The sequence below is a fragment of the Nomia melanderi genome, chromosome 7 (assembly GCF_051020985.1).
Source record: "Nomia melanderi isolate GNS246 chromosome 7, iyNomMela1, whole genome shotgun sequence".
Classification (NCBI taxonomy): Eukaryota; Metazoa; Arthropoda; class Insecta; order Hymenoptera; family Halictidae; genus Nomia; species Nomia melanderi.
The window spans coordinates 13,495,620-13,516,457 of record NC_135005.1 but is presented as its reverse complement, the minus strand read 5'-3'; the positions used below and the strand labels follow the sequence as shown (position 1 = coordinate 13,516,457).

Genomic DNA, 20,838 nt, shown 5'->3' with positions numbered 1-20,838 from the left:
CGCCGGGATTCCCGGTTTCCTTGCCCCGGGACGAGCCGATGGCTTTAATTTAACCACTTAGCTGCCAGTTGCGGCTCAAGTATCGGGCAACCTTCACCGGAATTCCTGTCGAAGGTACACCGGAACGGACTCCGGAATGCTGGAAATTCGCGCGGCGAGGATCACGGCGACGGCCACTGTAGCCGGCGTTTCCGTCGCCGGTGCATAGGAAAGAAGGGGAACGTCACTGCGTTGTTATCTCGCGGCGTTGGCAGAAGTAATATCGTACGTGCTTACGGGAACGCGACGTCGAGGGTGTTACCACGGTGGCGTTTCATCGATACCGGCGCTGGCCAACGTAGGATCCGCGCGAAATTGGGAACGGGAATTCTTGGGAATGCCTTCCGCGCGGATTTCGACGGGGGAATCTCCGGTGAAATGGACACGGTCCCGGTGTTCCGCCGTCGCAGAATCCCGTTGGAATGCTTATTGAATGCAGCCGGTATTTTTCTTTCGCGTTTCGCTCACCATTAACCCGGACATTCGCGCGGAGATATATTAAGCAGTTAAAACGCATTTAGGAATGAATTTTCGGGTAAGAACCATTCGTTCCGGGACGCGACGAAGATATCCCCTTTCCGCGGCCTCGCGCAATAATTCACGGATATTACTGAAGACATATTTCTTGCGCACAATAAAAGAGGAGCAATTATTAAGGCGCTCTCCAGTTTTGTTATAATACCTCGCTGGGGAAATAGAGTCCAGTAATGGACCGCGTAAGCGCAACTCATCCCCGTTTTTGCCTCCTTCCGCCCCTGAATAAATCTTCCTGCAAATTGCCAAGAAAATGCTGAAAGTAACGAGGGAGTGGAAACATCAAAGAGAAACTCACCCCGCGAGTTCCCGATGTAATTGCTCCATTATTGCCTCGAACCGTTGCTGACCGGTCGCGAGCGCCTCGGCTGTTCCCGAGATCGCATTTTCATGTTAATCCAATTACCTGGCGTTTGTCTATAGAAATATTCTGCTACCTCTCATCGAATAGTAACGACGAGTCGAACTGTTAATCTCATCGATGCCTAAAATCGCGGTCACTCGCAGTTAACGGTGTAGCCTTCCGCACTCCATCGTCAACAGGAAAGAGAATAACACGATACCTGAGCAAATCGAATGACTGTAATTCACTGGGTCGAGCGACGACTGTTCGACGACTTTTCTATATTATAAATAATCCAACCTAACCCGGTAACATCCTGCAAGATAGACCCGCAGTAACGACAACCCGGCTTAACGAAATAATTCATGGATATTACAGTTTTATCCGTTTCGTGTAATACGCCGCGCTAAATCGTCCGGCAGTCGACGTGTTAACACGTCCGCGGCAACTGGCGGTAATTCACGGTTCGCGGGGATAATCCTTATTATCCCGGAATGTCTTCCGGGCGATCGGGGCGCGGGGAGGACGGAATCCGCGTCCCGACGGAAGGCAGCATAACAATCGCGATACGTAACGCTTGTACGCTCGCGCGGGTACAACGGGTCGGCGAGCGTAACGACACATCAGGCATCCGAACGTTTCCCGACGTCGCTGTTGCCGTTCGCCGGCGCTGCTAATGTTGCTACCGGCTGCTGCTGGCCCGGTAAGCGCGGCGAGCCGAGCAAACATACCTCGAGGGTTCTCGATTCTCCGGCTGTGGAATTTATCTGGATACCTGTTGAACATGCAAGATGGATCGCTACGCGCTTTCCCGACTTTCGCCCGGCTTCTCAGTTAATTATCGCGCGGCGGAGGCGTCGCTGGTGACGCTGACTCGCGTCCTCATTGTTAACCGATCCTGGCGGGCGCGTTCCGCCGCTCTCGAAATCGCGAATGGTATTCGCGATTAGCACGACTGTCGCGGCAGTCTTTCGCGGGAAGGGGACTCCGCTCGCCGTGGACACTTATACGGGGTGTCCTGTGATGTTTGGTATTCGGGGTATGTGTGTACCGACTCCTCGCACTCGGCAGTTTTCCGATAGAAATATTAACGCTGCAACGAATCAATTTCACGCAGAGTGGCGGTTATTAACATTTAGTAAATGTTTACAACTTTGATTGATGCGACAGAGATGTGTATTTTAGTTGTATATCTTTATACGTAATTATTGTGACCTAAATGAACGAACGTCAATTTTTCTGAGAGCAATGGAATAAACTGAATAATAAATGTCGTAAAGGTAGGGTTGATATTAACTGATGGAGATGACATTCTGTAGAAGTAACTAATAGGAAAACAGGTATAACAACGAAGCTGTTTCACTTGAAAATTTCGAGGATCGATCTATATACGAAGATCATTATAACACGTTTGGAAAGTGTCGAAAGTAACAGCGGAATTTTGGAAGAGCCTGATTTATGCGTGACTGGTGTATTTATCTTCGCGAGAGACACTCGAAATTGTCAGATACGATCTCGCGATTGGCAGACATCTATGATCATCTTATCGGCGGTTTGTATCAACATTGTTGTTAATTGAGATTGCGCGCCAGATGTCGAATATTGTAGAGCCGTAATCAGGCTACTCCAAAGTTCCTTCCATCGGCGTGGTTTTTGCGCATCCTTGAAAGAGCTGTTCGTTTGGAATATTCTTTTCATGTCCATTAGCTACAGAACATCAAAGATGTTACTCTTGTCTAGGATATTTAAAAAAGAAGCGATTTATCTTCGTCCGCGTCTCCGAGGCTGACGTTGGAAGTCGCTTTTACTCCGGCAAAAACATGACCGCTCACGCGGGCAAATAAGGAAATCGAGGAAACCTGGAATTGATATTCGAATGAGCGAAGAGGCGAGCGAAGATCGAGCCGGGATAATCGGCGAATTTCGCTCGCTTGACCTTTAACCGGGATCGCTGGTATTTCCGGTAGGATCGAATACATCGGCGTCCGAGTCCGTTTTTCCAGGCCGCGCGTTCACCTGGCGCATTACGTCAGGATGCGTCGTTCGGGCCGCAGGTCGTGAACCCCGCGACAGATGACGGAAATAACCGACCTAACTCTCTTAGCACTGCGAGACTAACTCGAGAGATATACTCGTGATACTATCTTTACTCTTTTTCCCCCCACTGGTTGACGGGCTGACGAATGCGTTAAGTCCCATTCACACGAACCGAGGAAACAGAAAAAAACCGCGAGCAGAATCACACCTAATTGACCGGAGCACTTCGAGCGACACGGACTCGTTTCTTGGACACCGAGGAAGACTGACCTTTATCCGACAAGACTCTTACACCCATGTTGCCTCCGTTATACCAGCATATCCACAGAACTCACGTGACTACTTTCTACGAAATAGAGCATAATGTTGCACGAAGACTCAGTTTTACATAAGAGTACCGAAGAATGTCGAACCCTTCATCCTCGATCCTTTCTCTATCGGAAGACATAGGTTCCACAGAATAAACGAAGATCCAAATCTATCCGTTCCTCTTCCAATCTGTCCCGCGACAAGTTCGAAAGAAGAAAGTGACGACTTCGGCAGGTCTAACCCAGATCCAAATGCTACGAAATTAAGGTATCCGCGCGCGAAGTCCGCTTTTCCACGGCGCGCGGTTTCTCTTTCTCACGGCGAAGATTTCACCTGGGAGGTTAATATCGGAGGCGTCATAGAGAAACAGATTGAAGAGCGCGGCGGCCGAGCGTCATCTCTCCGCGCGGGACACAGCGGGAAGAGCGTGGGCTAGCGGCGATCTCGGTCATTCGGCCGTTGTGAGGAACGCTTTTCGACGTTTATCTCGTCTATGTTTATGCCGTGTCGTCTTTTGGCGTCGAACCGGATTTATCCGGCGCTCCCGGTGCACCGGCTACTGTACTCGCGACACCTTACTCGACTTGGCAAAGCGACTTTTCCGAAGGTAAATATAGCGGCCGCTCACGGTACACTCACGCCGTTCGGCAGCCGATGCCAGATACGCGGACGGATGGTGTTCACCTGGCTGGTGGGGATCTTTGGCAGACGCGTCCGTGTAATAAGCGAGATCCGAACTCGACGAGTTCTAGGTACGTCACCTAGATACTGGCTATGACGTTCCAACGGAAATATGCTGACCACCTTGTTGGAGATGGAGAAATGTCTTCTATTAACCCATTAAATGAGGACACTTCTTGCGGCTTTTTAGCCTCCATCAGTCGCCGGTGCAACAAGGTAGCGACATAACATGGCTGTTCCCTTTTTTTTCCCTCGATTTTTCGACGCAATTAAACCGAGGAAAGTTCCATCGATCAGGAAATTCGCGAGAGATTCCGTACGGTTCCCAGACACGGCGGCGACTAAAAATGGCGAGCCGTTACGGGGAATCGTGTCGCGTTGCAAGTTTGCTGCGGCCACCGATTGCCCTGGGGCCACCATCTTTCAACGTGCTGCTCTTTGTGGCGGCGCAATTTCATTTCGCGTTACTCGATCGGGGTTTAACCCGATCGGGACGAAATATTCAGCCGTGAAACCGTGAAAAATAACGCTGCCGTCGCTGGGACAGCGCCATTTTGCGAATGGGGTTCGCAGAGAAATCTTCCGCCGTCGAACCGGAACTTTGACAAAGGAGGAGTATCGAATCAAACCTAAAATATCCAGCGGATTCTACTCTCGTCAGCTTCTATCTCTAAATTCTCGTAATATATTTCAATGGGAGTTCAGACGAAAATGGCTGCTTTAACATTAGAACTGCCGAATGGATCAAAGTAATCCATTCGTAATTTCTCTTTTCCCAGTTACCGAAACGGGCGTTATTGCAGCTTGCCTTAGAAATGACTAAATAAGTTATTCCCGAGTGCTAAAGAACAAACGTTTCCCTCGAACAGAGAGTGTCGCCCTAAACGGTACCTGCCGTTTTTAGCGACTCGATATCGTTAACGGGAGCAGGTTGTAAAAATAGCCGGATCGATGTAACGGGAGCGAACCGTCAATATTTATTGTAAGGCTTAGCGGGGCTCGCTTGATTATCACGAAAATTGTATCACGGCCGACGGGGGTTGCGATAAGAATTTTCACCGACGCCGCGGCTCCCGGTTACACGCCGTTCGCCGCTCGACGCATTCGTCCGTCGTGACGGCTGTATGAACGCCTACCTAGCGAGTTGGCCGTGCACCGAGACGTTCTTTCCTGCGCGCGGTTTCCGCGTTCTCCTCGGTTCGTCGCTGTCGAGAAACGCGCGAAACGTAGTTAGCCGCCGGTTCGTGGCCAACACAACGATTTCACTTATTCCTGCCTCGGACACGGACGTTTGACTAAAAACAACATTGTATTTTCGAGGAAGCGGCCACGTTCGCTAACAGGAAAATACATTTCCTCGGAGAACGTTCGCGTTCTCCATTGGACAAATGAACTTTACGGATCGGTAATCGTTGCTCGATAAATATTAGCGCACGAGGATAGGGGAATACAATCGTGCCCGTTGCAAAAGAGAGACTCCGCTTTTGTTCCGAAGGCAGCGCGCTACCGTTCTTCCATTCCTCGCCTCTAAAAGCATGATTAATTGCGTGGGCGATTAACCTAGCCTACGAATTAACCCCCAAATGAATCAACAGACGGGAATTTATTAATCCTCCGCGTCGAATTCGCTGGTTTCGTCACAGAATTTAAACCGAGCGGACGTTTTCGTTGTATTTTATCTTTTACGGGTTCGAGCACTGCATTCGTCGGCTGAAATTTTTCCGTAAAACGTAACGTTCCATTTTTCCTTTCCACGTTGATCATCCTTCATTCGGTAAATTCACTGGATCGTAGTATTTCAAGCAAATTTACGTGTATACTTCCGCACGAGACTCATTATTCCTCCCGGTGCGAGCATTCCGTCCGACAAAAGCCGAATCAATTCGAAAATTGGCTCGATCCTGACGACCAATCGTCGCTACGTCGCCAGTCACGCGGACCTTCCGTATCCATTACGCAGCGGAGAGCCGTAATTCGTGGAACGATACGTCGTATCGACGCTGGCACCGTTCGTAATCGGTCGCGTCCGCCCACGGAAAATCCGGCGTCCATTAACACTTCGCGGAACGTTCGACGCTGTTTCGCTTTTCCGTTTCATCTCGCATTTTGCGATTGCGTTTTTCTCCCTTTCAAACGATAATCCACGAAAATTGCCATTGTTGCGGCCTTTGTTTTTCGAGGAGGTGCGCACAAAATACGGGATACACGGTGGTCCATCGCAATTTCATCCCAACTGTTGCTCCTTTCAAAAAACGTGTTATAATTTAGTTCCGCGGTCGACGATTCGCCGAACAAAGGTGACTGACGAGTGGAAACATCGAAATTTCGCGGGCACGGAATCGTCGTGCCATCGACAAGCCCGCGGAATGTTAAAGTGCCGGGTAATGCGGTCCGATAATAATTTTCACGGACGGATCTAGGATGTTTGGCCAACGGCCGGACGGACGCGTTGACGTATCCGAGGCCGTCACGGTGACTCCGTGACGACCGACGCCGTCACAAATTGCGTCGGAGCCGACCGACTAAATGGACCGAGACGAACGCGCCACGCGCGCTAGCGATCGACGCCGCTGTAACTGCGATTCCGTTCCTCTACGAGCGACACGTATCGATCGATCGTAAACATTTATAGAGCCGCTCTCCTTATTCCTTTCTTTCGTTCTTTTTATAGTTGATTGTCGCATTGTTGCGACAAGCAGCTATTAGACGAACGCGAAACTGCTACATCTGTCTGGAAAAAGTCTACGTGCTTTTTTCTTCCACCACTTTTTATAAGTTATCTTGCCACTTTTGCGATTACTCTGCGAGGTAACGAAAGATTTTCATAACGGTTCACTTTATTCAATTATTTTAACAATAATTTATTTGCCGAAACAGCGTAGCGTATAGACTTTAGTGGCGAAGCTGCGTGAGGCGAAAGATTTCATTGGTTGCGACTTCTATAAGGATACAGGAATTTGGGGCGTGAAGATTAGGGCAATGAACTGCATTTAGAATTTTCTGGAAGGTGAAGGGTAATTTAACGAATTAGGTTAATGACCGATGACGGTCCGTAAGCGCGTTGGACAAAGAAATGATACAAGAAAGTGACAACAGAGGAGTGAGTTGGTGATAGGTAAAGGCAAGGATAAGGACACAATAACAAACAGTTGGTTTCAGCAATCGGCTAGTAGAGGTGACGCGAAAAAACCAGAAGTGTAGGGAAGTATAAGAGCTAGAAAAACTGAGGAAGCCGCTACATTATAGGATCAACGCGTTTTTAACGTGAACAACGATTCTTTTTAAAAATATCCGTTCCACAGCCTTACCAGGTTCAACAGACTTGAAGTAAAAAGTTAAATCTTTATTATCGAAGTATATATCAAAATTAAATTAAAAACAATTCGCAGTGGCGACTGATAGAAAAGACCAAGCGCTGCCCCTGAAAAGAGTACATACTCAATTTAAAAAAGAGACGCGACTTTGACCGATAAGGGAATTCTATCGAGCGATATTATTGCACAACACAATGGTAACTACAGCTATCGATGCACGTAACAGAACCTCGACCATCGATGCTCGCGTACTTACGCGACGTTCATCTGTCCGACACCGCTACGAGACATGCGTACGATTTTCAGGTGCGCCGACCACTCCGCTGAAGCTAGTTATTTTTTTACGAGCATCGCAATCACCGGAGTTATAGTTCGATAAAAGGCAGAGGGCGGAAACGAGTGACGTTCAAGTCGATGACGCGTACCCCATGACGTCCCGTTTCGGCCGATCGACGCTCATATATTTAATTCGGGAGGCGTCGGGTTCACGGATCAGTCTCGCTAGACCTTGACGGGACCGCGGAAACAACTTTTGGCAGCGGCACGATCTAACGGTTCGTCGCGCTGCGACTAGTTTTCGGGACCCGCCAGCTGCACGAGCCCGCGCTCCGATGTCCCGTAATTGCCTCGCCGCTCGGGCACTCCTCCGCGGACTGTCGGCGCAACGATTTTTCCGCAATCATGCGAGAATCAACTTACAAATCTCATGGAACTTGAGCTCCCGCCGCGACCCCGTGCCACAACACTGAATACATTCGCGATGTTACGTTGGTTACTTTGAATCGATTACGACAGTGAAGTTGTACAGGAAGAAGTCTCTTCGACGCGCGGAATGATGTTTCCGTGACGAGGATCCACGCTAACTGACAGTGACAAATCGCAGTGTCCGCGTGCAGTGTTCAGAAAAAACGAAACGAGCCGAGTTTCATGGACGCAACCCTGAAGCATGTCCTGCAAGAATCGCGTCAGCGTGACCTCGCGCATTCTGGGAACGACCAGGCGGCTGATCTCGGTAAGTCCCGATGGTAATTGACATCCCCCGGCGGGGAAAACGGAATTTTTGAAAACGATCGCCTCCTCCGGAATAACATAGACGGTCCGTGTATCGCGATGGTTCTCCGCCGCCGGAGGCTGGTGGCCAACGTCAAAACGGACAATTGATTCCTTTTTATTGCCCCGGCCTGCCTCCTCCGCTGGCAACCCCTCTTCTGGACGTTCTCCTCATTTGTTCGCGTTCCTTGGCATGACGTAGCCGAAGGAACGCAGATATATCTCTTTCACTGTTGGCAATTGGCCCAGTTACTAATGTACATCCGCGAACGAATGACGCGTGTCTTTTCTTCACGTGATGGCGGCCCCCGGTGACGCAACGCTCGCATATAACCGTAACGTTAGCGGGACAATGAGAAAGATTCATGCCCCGCGCGCAGTCTAAACAACCGGACCGCGAAGTTTCCGTTGGTACCGAACGACCCGCCAACATGGTGCGACGTCCGCGTCATAGCCGTAAACTTTTTGGAAACGATCTTCGAATTGGTCACATGCTAGCACACACTTTTCTTAGACTTCTTCTCATGCTCACGAGGCGAGCTTCATTGTCGACGGAACCGATCTAATTCTGAAGTAAGTTATCCGGAATGTTCGGTGACGTTCTCGCCACGGTTTTAGCCTGTCGGGTATAGTTTTTCAACGAAGTTACAGCCTACGTGTCGCTGAAGATGAAAGTTCGAGGGAGATTCAGATCGATCGGTGTTCTCGATCGTTAACGATGTTTATGTAACCGTAGATTAATTTGTTTATTTAGTGCAGTTTTGAACGATCGCCGGGTTCATTGAATTTAATCAGCGGCTAGCTGATTTATCTGCTACTCGAGTCTCTGTGTGTACTGTGACGCGTTTCCGGTTGATATCGATCGAAACAGAGCTCGATTAATTGATTTACCGTCCGCGAACGATACTTTTAAGATCGAGAACAGAGAATTAGGGATACAACGATGTTTGTCGCGTTTTATTAAAAAGAGGTGTAAATATTGATCCTCCGAACGAGTCATGTGTGTGATAAAGATATGAAATGGAATTCAGTATCGCAATGATACGATTGTTTTTACGTTGGCGATGTTCAGTGGTTAGTTTCTCAATCTTTTAAAGGTACGAACGTATAGAAAAGGGTGAGATTACTGAAATCTGTACTGGTACCGATTGAAATCTTAACTAGTAAAATATGAAACAAGTCAGAAAGTATTAAAATGGCGAGTGGAGCAGTCTAGAATAAATCTTTTCGCGTTCAAGAGCAAAACGTATCATCCCTTGCGGGGATCGAACCCGCGACCTTTGGATTAGAAGTCCAACGCGCTATCCTCTGCGCCAAAGGGACTGTCAAGCATACCTCTATAAGTCTGTAAAAGTTGCTCGAGCAATAAAAGAACAAATTCAATGACGCAAACTACAGTTATATTGAAACGAGCACAACTTGGAAGATGTCGCGGAGAAACTATTAGTCGACCGCCATTACGTACCACATATGTATATACTGACCGAAGTTCTCAAAAATGGACTCCTTTACCAGTATACCTATCATTCTACGCATTCACGATACTACCTTGTATTCATAGCTGCCCGCTGCCAAAACGTTTAATGCAATGTTAACTTCAACGTTTTGATTCAGCTGAAATTAGTCCAAAATTAAAATAGCGACTCGCCATCATCGCAGTTGTGTGAATCAAGAGTGGCTCAACAAAATGTCATAAAACTATATTTAGTATAAATTCACTTCAAAGTTTTATTCGTCAGAGTTCATATCGATCGAAAGTCAACCGAAAAATTCGAGTCCCACGCCAAAAAGAGTATGAACCATTTTCCCGGGAAATAGGGGTTGCAAATACATCCGTCCGCAGCATCAGTCGGCCTCCCCGCGTAACGTGCAACGGAAGAATACTGCAACCACGGTCGGCTGACGGTCGACGCTAATAACTGCGTATCGATCGTATCGCGTAACGGCGTGATCCAGTCACGGGACAGAATTTCGAGAACAGCGCCGCGCCGTCACCCGGCAAGATCTATATTTGCTGTGTCGGATGCCGTTGACCATTGTTTAGAGGGCTGTATGCTCGACGTGACGTCACGACGGCGCACCGTCACGTGAAGAGACGACACGCGCGTAGATTTATTCGGTTACGTTCATTAGCGGCCGGGCCCCGTGCCAAGAACAAAGAGGGAAGCTGGCGTTCGGGCGAACCACGCTGCTCTCGCGGTGGTTCCTTGAGCGGCGCCTAGAGCACCCCGAAGAGGGCCGGGGATCGATTAAGAGTTTCGCGAGCCTGGCTTTGCACGAACCACCCGGGACACCGGTGTAGAGCTAATATTTGTTGGGGTACCGCAATAAAGACGCGGATGGAGGACACCGGTTATGAAGCGAAAGAATGCTTTACAGAAGTCGAGTCCTCTAGACAGCGCGATCTCCAGACAATTTCACCCCCTTGCTCGAACTTTATGGGATCGCGGATTTTTAAGTAACGTTTCTTAAGGAACTCGAGGAATTTTTGTGACGGAGCTTCTGATATCCTTGAAATTATTTGCAGTACTCGCCTGCGATAACGCAATGGCTGTTTCGGGGTTAGACCTATCGCAAGTTGATCATTCGAGGGTCAAAGAGTTGATTCTTGTTAATTCATGAAAGTGAAGTGACAGAGGGTCAGTCGGCGACCAGTCGGTCGCATTATTCGCAGGATTTCGCAAGAAAACGTTTTGTAACGATATTATTAGCGGCGTCGCACGCGCAGCAGTAAATTTAGACCGTTCATAACTTATCCTTTCGCAGCGGTTGAAATAGGTTTGTTGTATAAGATTACGATCTAAACGAGTCGCGATCAAGACCCCCTAGAAGCCGTTTCACTTTTATAGGAGAAAAGTGTTTCCAGCTATTAAGGAAATTGCAAGAATGACGGGGGGGGGGGGAGGTTGTCAGGGACGAAGTGTACCGGCGTTCGACGCTTCGCCGCGTGTCACCGTAAACTTCATCGCGACGCGATATCATCGATCGATCGACGATTACGCAGAAGACACCGATACGGCGCTTAATCGTGTGCGCAATCGAGAAGCGGGGCGGGGGAGGGGGGGCGGGCAGAGAAAAAGCGAAAAAATCGCTGTACACACTCGATGTTACACGAGGAAGACTTTTAATCGCAGAACTAAGATGGCAGATTACGTAACGACAGGTGATAACCCGGACATTCAGTTGCGTCGTTGCGCGGCAAACATCCCTGCCCGCGGGTAACGAAGACTTGGCAGAGAGTTGAGCGTTCCACGATGAAATTTACACGCTTGTTCGTGTGTTCGGATGCTTCTTCGTTAACCCTAAGGAACCCACCAGTGTCCGATGAACACGCTTTCGAATTCCTTTTCGCGGAGAAACAAAAGTGTTCAGGTATTCTATCGCCGCATCATTTCCTCCAACATATCTCCCTCGTTCGTGATCCAGCAAATTATCTTACCGAAATTTTCTGATTCAATTCTCTCGTTGTATGCCAACGAGTTTCTACGGTTCAATCAGGGTACAAACACGTGCCGGCTTGTCAAGAGTTAAGGACAATGTACCGTGTAAAAAGTAATCTATGTAAATCGATACCATCGGAACAAAAAGTTTAAGCAACGCTCGCCTTATCGAGCACTTCGGAAGCACTCGAGTGGTCTGTTTGTTATTACTCGAGCGACGCACAACAAGATTCCAGGCATAATTAAATAATCCCGTAATCGTAGTTCGTTGTTGTTTCCCAACTTCCACAGGGTTAGGTTACCAAACAGCCTAGGTTTATCTCGCTGAACTCCGCCGTTGGAGGTTAGTAATTACGATAATTAATTTTATCTTGTATCCACTTCTCCGACCCCCACCGTGGCATTCCACTTTTTTCCATGTAATTTTCCCATTACGGCTCGCGTCGTTTGTAATCCTGGTATCAAGAAACCTCCTACGAGTGGCGTGTTTGTACACAGAAAGCTGCGTCTATCGGCGACGAAGGGAATCTGCGCATTCATGGCCGCGCAACGGAAACGTCCTTGAAAGGGTTAATCGATAAAAATCCCCCATTCCGCGTTCTCGAGTAGATTCGTCGCCTCTCCGGCCATTATCGTCTGCGTCAATTCAAAGGGTATCGTGGCCATTGCGAAAGACCCGCAATCGCGGCTAATTGAAGCTCGAAAGAGACGTTTTCATCCGCTATCGCCGGATCTAGCCGTTTTCGCGGCGGTTACGTTATCGAGTGGCGGCCGTAATGCGTTTACCAACTGCGTCGAACCGCCGCGGCCGACAACGTGAATCCGCGGAGTAATTCCATTATCTCGTTACCATTGCAACTAGCTTCGTGTCTACGTCAAAGAAGACACCGATGCGCGCGATATTTGCTCGGCTTATCGGCGAACCTGCCGGTTGCTCGATCGCCGGTGACGTAGATCGAACACCGTTGCACGGGCGGCGGCCTGTTGTTCGCCGCTCGTCATTTCGAGGAGCCGCGAGGCGAGCGACAGCGAGCGTTACGTGTAAGCTACGTAACGCCCGCGTCGTTCGGTGTCGTTAGACTCTCGATTACGCCGCTCGCGCGACACGTGCCGTCGTTCATTCGGAAATTAACGAAAAAGAAGAGGAGAAGACGGAGACGGGACGGGAGAGGAATCAACGAATCGGCGCACCGTGCAGGCGTTGGCGCGTGCAGCTGTGTTTTCAGGTGGTCCGCGGCGGCCGTTCGAGGCCGCCGACACACACGGACCTCCATGTTTCTCCGGCGAAACATTCCGTGACGCGTTTTCCTGCATTGCCCGCCAATACGGCTGTTTGCCCAATTCCGGCGTCGCGATAACGTCAATCGTAATTGATCTTAATTAAGCGTATCCTCCGCGCGCGGGCTTTCTAGTCGCACGGAACGCCAGTTCGAACGAGTCCCCGTTTAATCGGCGAACTATGTAAATGGCAGCTCGAGGCATGTAAAACGCGTATATCTGATGGTTATGTAACAATGGCCGCTGCACGCGCGTGTGCTGGACTTTAAAAACCACGTGTTGGGTTAATGTATACGGGCTAGATGTTACAACAATACCGTGGTAACGATGATCTTTCGATCGTTGAATCTATGTCGACCAATTATCGAGCGACACTCACGACCTAACCTTTCCGCCGCGGATTAAATGTGTCCAGCTACGAACTTCCTGGTCTATTTATCCTGCCGCAAAGTTAATCGAGCGATTCTCCTCGGAGCAACTCAGTATTGAACTTCATAACGCATTCTAAGGACGTGGGAACCAATGAATACCGGCTTATTGTATGTAATCATTGGAACTTCTAACTTCTTAACGTAATAATCACTAAAGTGCAGCGAATGACAAAGGAAAAATTCTCTCGCGCAACAGGCCTTCTATTTAACATTGAATTACCTCTTCTTTTATAGTCTGAAAATTTACTTGTCCGCTTACTTCGACTTTTGGATTATCGGTAAACATCGTAATACCGAAATTGAAATCTCAGTAAACGTTCAAATATCGATTCGAGTGTTCGGTCGATGAAACGTTAATTAGAGGTCCGAGCGTCTTCTCCGTGCGTTTTCCGTTATCGCGACGGAGCTTGACGTTTTCCAAGTTCGCGGTGAGATACGCGCCGCCCGCACGCAGCTAGCGTGGCGCGGTTTACGCGAGGGTAGACACGTGCCATCGACACGTGGGCCCCGATATTCGGCCGCCGAGGGGTTGGAGAACGCTCCCCGAATGTGTATTCACGACGTTTGCTCGGCGCAAACGTTCGACGGCCCCGCGCAAACCCACGAATTGCTTCTGCCGTCCGTGCACGGCAGCGCGTCGCTCGTATGAATTTAGTGGGCCACGCCGCGCCACATCGCGCCGCGCCGATAAATTATGGATTCCCTCGGCGACGAAAGGTGAACCGGAGTTCAAACAATATTGCAGAAGGTTTCCGTCCACGAGCGACTCGTCTGACGAAGAATAACGTTTGTGCATCGACTTCCTCAAGCCTTTTCGTTCGATCGAATCCTCGTTTATTATCGATTATTATGTCACGGACTGTTCAAACACGTGTTTCTCCCAGCTTAATTTAACCCTTCGCGATCGTAGTGATTATTCATGATAAAAATTGAGATTATTACCCACCTTTACTCTTCAGACAAATCGAATAGAATGATAAAGTCTTATTTTATATAAACATCAGGTTTTATCCCTGACGGTGAAAGAGCACACGGAGGATTAATTAAGGGAGGTGTCTAGAGCTTAGTCAGAACGCGATGACCAGTCGCGAAGAAAAACACACCTCTATTCGGACGAGCGACCGTTGCACCACGCGAAATGCGAAGAGTCGCGATCTATTTCCATCGAACACGCAATAGGTGTGCCCGAGAGCGCTGCAAGAGGAGCCCGGTATCGATCGGGCTTATTTATAAAAAGATTTACCCGAAAGATCGGTCTCAAAAATACGCGCGCGATCAGTCGCGTCCCCGCGAGGCCCGAGGCGTGTCCTCCGCGTTCGAAATAGTTTTCCGCGATCCCAATTTTTCTGGGATTCAGTTTCATGGAACGCGCCGCGCGTCGTCTGAGCTGCACACGGTATCGCGCGAGAGCCTCTCTCGAGGATGACAAAGCGGCTCGCTTTTGTTCTATTTCCAACGGCTTCCATTTGACGAACTAAATATACCGGCGTCGTCCGCCGTTTTCGTGCATTAGGATTAATTTTCGCCGGTGTCCCGCTTTTAATAGAACCTCTCCACGCCTCGCGCTCGCCTTCCGCAAGCGTCGTTCCGCCGTACAGGATAATCGAGCGACGATTCCATGGTGCCAAGAGACATCCCCGCTCGCCTAAATTTAACCGAGATCGCCGATAATTCTGGCCCCGTTGTCTATTCTCACCTACCTGTCGCTACGAATTCATGCGACTCGCGGCTCGTCAACGATGACTTTAAGAACCGTCTACCGTGCTAATCGAATTTCACGGGGGACCTCTGCCAGACAGTGTCTTACCCGTGGACGGTGAACTCGAATTTTCAAAATGTTTCGAACGGCCGCGCCACCGTGAAATCCTGGAACTCGGTGTTGCACATCTCAATTAACTTTACAGCTGTACCTCGGGTCGGGATCGCGCGCGTCACCGCGTCCGCAACAAGAATAACCCGTCCGATTCACGTAAAAAGTGGCCCATTCGTTTCGATCCGCCGAAATATCGCCGTTTATTATTATTTATTCTCGTATGCGTTCGGACACGTTACAACCCTGCCATTTACATTACAAGAGAAACCACTTACACGCGTCGAACACCGCGGAGGAAAAAATAGCGTGGTCTTTAAAGAACGCTATTAGCAGGAAAGTGATCTATTAATCATAGTCCCGGCGCGTGTGCGTATATACATGTATATACGTATACGATAACTCATAAACGTCTTCGTAAAAAGCTACGACACTCGAGTGCCAAATTTACAAATTGATGGGGAAACGCGCGTTGAGTTAACGCGAGCAATCGCTCGAGTTTATCGGTTTCACGAACGACGAGTCTCTGAAAATATTGTCATCGAACATCCGAGGGGGTATACAACTTCGCCAAAAATCGGCGGAGCGGTCTCGGGCTCTTTCGCCAGCTGAGTATACACGGAGTGTCGCGTTACACATCGAATTTCGACAAAATAAACGACGCGAGGATGCTGAATATTTATAGGCGGCTGTCATTCCGGACACACGTGAACGGACGATCGAGTCATCGCACGTTCTCGGCGCGCGGTCATCCGGAGCGGCTCGAAGACGACTATTGTCCTGATCTATCGTTCATTAGATTGTCCCCGGTCAGTGAGCAATCCGGCCTAATAGTCTGCGTCTGAATCGCCGGCCGAGTTGACGCGTCGACTGCCACGAGAATTTTTAGCATTCTATATAACGCTGCTTGTACTTCATTAAAGATAAATCACGTTCGAACCAATTACCGATGATCCGACATCACAATAGCCTTACACTATTATCTTGTTACTCGCGTTGTTAAATACCTTTAATGATACATCTTCGATGATTCTTATTGCAATTACAGTAAGACGATTAACCGAGTAGTTCTCTGTATCCAGAATTAAATTTCTTCTCGAATCTGTTTCTCCGTTCGCCTAATTAATCGTTCGATTAAACCGAACATCGTATTTCCAAGCAATTCGAAGGCGCCGGTCACCGGTGACCACCGCAGTACCGACCGACAGACTTCCTCTCGCGTGTGCCGGAATATTCGCGATACACGCGTCCCGGTATCCGAGGGCCATTTAGCCGCGGCGCCGCCGCCGGTGCCGCCGCCGACGGTGCCGGCGTCGTGACCGCACGTTTCGCATCGAAATAAATTTATAGAGGGGGCGTACATGCGCTAGAGAGTCCGGACAACTTCCAGGAACGAAAGGGTCGATCGATCGCCGCGGCGAGTCAACTTCCGCGATGGTATCGGCGCGTGTTTATACGCGGCCCTCGTACCAAGGATCCACCCTCGGATTACGATAACGCGTTATCACCGGCCGAACAATGGGCCGGCCGTGATTAATTACATGGAAAAAGTGGCGGAAAGCTAGGAAATGATGAATGCCCACCTCGGGCCGGATACATTAACCGCGAAACACGGACGAGTGCCAGTCGACGTTGGTCTTTGGTTATCCTCTTCCGGTGTCTAACATGGCCGACACTCGGACCGTGGAACAAAACGGGGTCCATTTCGCCCGGGGCTCGATAGGGGTGAGAAGAATCAGCGTCTTCCGTTGTGACGATGCGTTTCGATCAGAGGGAAATACGGTGGCCCCTCTGGTTCCCATGATAGAGTGCTTTCTGTTATGGAGCTAGGATTGTTCCAGATGCTCGCGATGATGCTGTGCTTCGGATAGAATCAATTGGTCACCTCGAGTCCACTTCTCTAGCCGTGACTCACGGCTCGCCTGTGTCCCGTCGCTTATCTTGTTCGTGTTAGTGTCTCTATTGGCTCCTATGATACCAAACTGTGTCGTGGTAAGGGACGTTACAGCGGAGAAGATAAACGGAACACTCTGCGCAATCAGTTCCCAGGTGCTAAAACCTTCTTCCGTTCTTTTCCCCGCGTTGTTGTGCGATTTGAATGCTTGAAAGGGGTGGTACTTTTCCATCGCCGAACGAGCTGCTCCCTCCACTTACGCCTCCAGTGACGTCCCCCGCAAATGTTATTATCAATTGAGCGCTGGTTAAAGCTATTTTCCATCTAACCTTTAAATACTTTCGTGCTTGCGCTCTCGTTAGGTAGTTTTCCGATCGGGAGATACCAATTCAAGAGGTACAGTTTGCAAATGGAATTCACTCGACTTTGTTCTTATCGATTTCACCGTAGCTTACGTAGTTTCTTTCAAGGCATCGCCTTTTCAACGACAATATCGTGCTTTATACGGCTCACTTAATTGTACCAACCGTGTCGTTATAAATGCGAATAATTCCAGCGAATCGAACACTTCATTCAGCACTCGTACCTCCTTTAAACGCCGTTCGATGTTCATTCGCGGCTAATTACCGCGTCTCTTACCTCGTGCACGCTAAGGACCGTGTTCGCCCGTTAACAACAATATTTATTCTAATGAGGGAGCACCAAAAAGGACAACAATTAGCGATCGGCGGCAACACGATCGGCAATGGAGCACCCCGCAGCGACGCGCCACGAAAAAATCACATTCCACGCGTGTTGATCAAATAAGCGGCGCGTATACCTTAATACGATGATAATTAGTAACGAGAAATCCACGCGATCGGGCCCAAGAAATGGCAATGCTCGCTGCAGACCAGATACGCCGCGGGTTCTGTATCGCGCGTGCAATCTGCCGCGCAATTTCGCGACGCCGGACGTCGGGTATCAATTTTACCGCGGGTCTCGTTAGTTCACAATCTACCCGCAATCAGGCCGAACCGAGATGGAAATTAAGCGAACGATTAGAAACCCGCCGCGGCATTTCCAACGATTTCCGACGATCCCGGGCGCAATTGCGGCACGAAGAAAGCGAAAGGCGCGCGAAATGTACCGGTTTAAAGGTCAATCTTCGCCGTGTCCGACCATGTCATCGGTAGGTCGACGAGGCTTCACCTGGTATCGTCGATCGAGCCTCAGATAACGTCCTCGGCACATATTCCCGCGTAATTCCGCGATTAAATGTAGCAAGTCTAACGGAAAGCGTTACGTCGGGATCCATGTTGCTATTTTCGAGCAACATTATCGCCGTCGGTCCGACTTCGAGACTTCCAGCAGCTTTTCTCGACTTGTTCGCCATTCATTTCACTTCCATCATTAATCTTTATTAGAATCTTACTTTATACTATTCATCTTCTTCCGAAAGTGATTTCACCTTAATCTAACGATTCTTCTCTCGTTCTGTCTCCCTTACCTGTCACTCGCAATGCATTCTTATTACCGTTATTCCCACAAAATATAATGGAGAGATCAGTCCTTCAGTTGCTGTCGAAGAGTTGCACTTAAAATTGTCAGCGGTTGTCGCGTGTTGGCATTCGTAATTCTCATTTACCAGTAATAATGGTTCCGTCGTTGATTCGTTGATACCAGTCGCCATATACCTTTTAAGGCGTCGCATGCATTTAACCTACGACACACTTTATTATTCTATCATACTCCATCGTATCTCCACGCTAGTACTACGAGGTGCAATAATGTGAGATCTTTTTTCTACCGAACAAAGACAGAATTCACCCTTAGATCTGATACGTTTCACGGTGTTCCGGTGCGATCTCCGTGGATTACGAAAACGAAACATTTCGTGATTCCGGGCCGGCTGACGCTTACACAGCCGCGCAGCAGGGGTGCGCTATCCCGATCGTCCCCGTAAACTAAGCGACGCTATCGTCGCACGGAGGGGGATTTCATTTAGGAATTGTACGGTCATAACCGGGGCGCGCTGACAATTCTTATCGGGCCACGGCGACATCGCTGCCAGGCGTAAATATTTTCTTCCGGATCCCGTGCGACCGTCCGCGTTCCGAAATTCACGAGGGTGCTTCCGTTTGCGCGGAAAAATCGATCGATCCCCGTCGACTTTGACCCGGCGACGGGGGATCAATCCGAAAAACGGGGCTGCCCGTCGCTCGACGGCGCTGTTTTTCGTCGCGCTTACGGCCGAGTCGATAACGATTCCCGATAAAGGGAGCCGAGCGGCTTTATCGTTCAGAAAAAACGCCGGTGAATCGGCGCGTTTAAATTTCGACGGACTTAATCTGGCTGCCGTCGCGACGTCCGCTTTCTTCCTTTTTTTCGTTTTCAATCGGTTGACGGGATTCCAATCGCAGCCACGCCGATATCGAGCACAATGACCGATCTTCGCAGCAACAGTCGCTACGGGGGCTGCCGTCTCCTTATATTCGCTTGTTCCTGCGAACTCGTAATGGAATGTTCGCGCATTCGAGAACATTCGAAACTCGTCGATCGAAGTAATTGTCAAAATTACGTGTCCGGTTCGATCGGTGCGATTCGGAGGAGTAAAAATGCTCCGTATTGTTTGCGCTTCTAATGGCGATTGGTCAATAGGGTTTGCCAAGTTGTATTCAAACAGAAGGGTGGTTGTTTGACGAGCGATGATGGAAGCCTCCACGGTTTTCTAAGAAGCATAATTCATGGAATTACAGGTTCCATGGGATACCGAAGATTTGATGGCATCGGGAAAGGCAGTGGACAAGTTAATAAAGTTCGATCGCGTGTTTGCAGGCGAGATTAGTCATCCTGAAGTGTAAAAGTTGGCAAACATTAAAATTTCTTTCAGAATTATGATCCTACGAGGGATACCAGTGGAAGCAGTACCGTACAATGGCTACTCCTCAAGGCCATTAAAATTGATGATCTTATTCTTGTTTCTTTACATTTGCCAGTAACGAGAATCACCGTGTGTAACGCCGGCAAACATTAAAATTCCTTCTGCCATTACGATTCTGTAAAGATATCCGTTGGAGGCAGTACCACACAATGCTTACCCTTGAAGGCTATTAAAATTGATGATGTTGAACACCTTATAGAACCGTGCTAATGTGTTTCTCCACGGACGCTGTGCCGATCGTCGGCCGATCGAAGAACGTCCGAAGCCAAGCGACGTATCGTCTAGCCTAACTTCCCACAATCTTTTACCGCGGATCTTGTTTAAATGATTCTTTATCACTTACAGCTCTGTGATATAATTCAAAATTCAAATCTAAAGGTTCGTTATACTCACTTCGAACTACATATCGCCCTGGGACCACACTTGTCATCTGAAATGAAAAATTGAAACTTACTTGCTTCAGAATACAATACTATATATCAACGAGAAATATCAAATATAATATAAAATTATTCAGTCAAGTTCCACTGTCATTCCCCGCACGTTTATCTAGCTGAGCACGGCAGCTTCCCGTTCCGTTGCTCGCAATACAGAAAAATCGTCAAATAATTCTCCTCTATCCGAATAAATTGCGCATATTCGATTTAGCGAGGGTCACCCATGACCCCCGCGTTATTCGACGCGTTAAGAAGCGCCGGCTTAGCCAATTTGTCATCGCGGGACAGGGTTGATCCGTTGCGGTTCATCCTTCCGTC

The 20,838-nt window shown here is 48.9% G+C and overlaps 1 protein-coding gene, 2 long non-coding RNA genes and 1 other non-coding gene across 6 annotated transcripts in view; 1 reads left to right on the top strand and 3 right to left on the bottom strand.

Annotated features, from left to right (window-relative positions):
* Pdk1 (Phosphoinositide-dependent kinase 1) overlaps window positions 1-20,838 on the top strand; it is a 678,796-nt gene that overhangs the window by 620,846 nt on the left and 37,112 nt on the right. Inside the window, exon 1 of one of the 3 annotated variants that reach the window (XM_031984777.2) lies at window positions 7,753-8,269. The exons of the other annotated variants lie outside the window; for them this stretch is intronic. Coding sequence (XP_031840637.1) covers window positions 8,204-8,269 — 66 coding nt within the window. The 5' untranslated portion in view covers window positions 7,753-8,203. Of the gene's footprint in view, window positions 1-7,752; window positions 8,270-20,838 lie in introns of those variants that run through there. 3 annotated transcript variants of the gene reach the window in all.
* The window catches only part of LOC143174743 (uncharacterized), a 58,002-nt gene that overhangs the window by 13,357 nt on the left and 23,807 nt on the right, over window positions 1-20,838 (bottom strand). Inside the window, exon 2 of the long non-coding RNA XR_012999039.1 lies at window positions 20,477-20,513. This is a non-coding gene — a long non-coding RNA (uncharacterized LOC143174743). The remainder of the gene's footprint in view (window positions 1-20,476; window positions 20,514-20,838) is intronic.
* Window positions 363-1,361, bottom strand: LOC116430518 (uncharacterized). Its single transcript, XR_004235726.2, has 3 exons — window positions 1,217-1,361; window positions 872-1,136; window positions 363-808 (listed from the first exon to the last, which is right to left on the bottom strand). It is a non-coding gene; the product is annotated as an uncharacterized LOC116430518 (long non-coding RNA).
* On the bottom strand, window positions 9,558-9,630 carry TRNAR-UCU (transfer RNA arginine (anticodon UCU)). Its single transcript has one exon. It is a non-coding gene; the product is annotated as a tRNA-Arg (tRNA).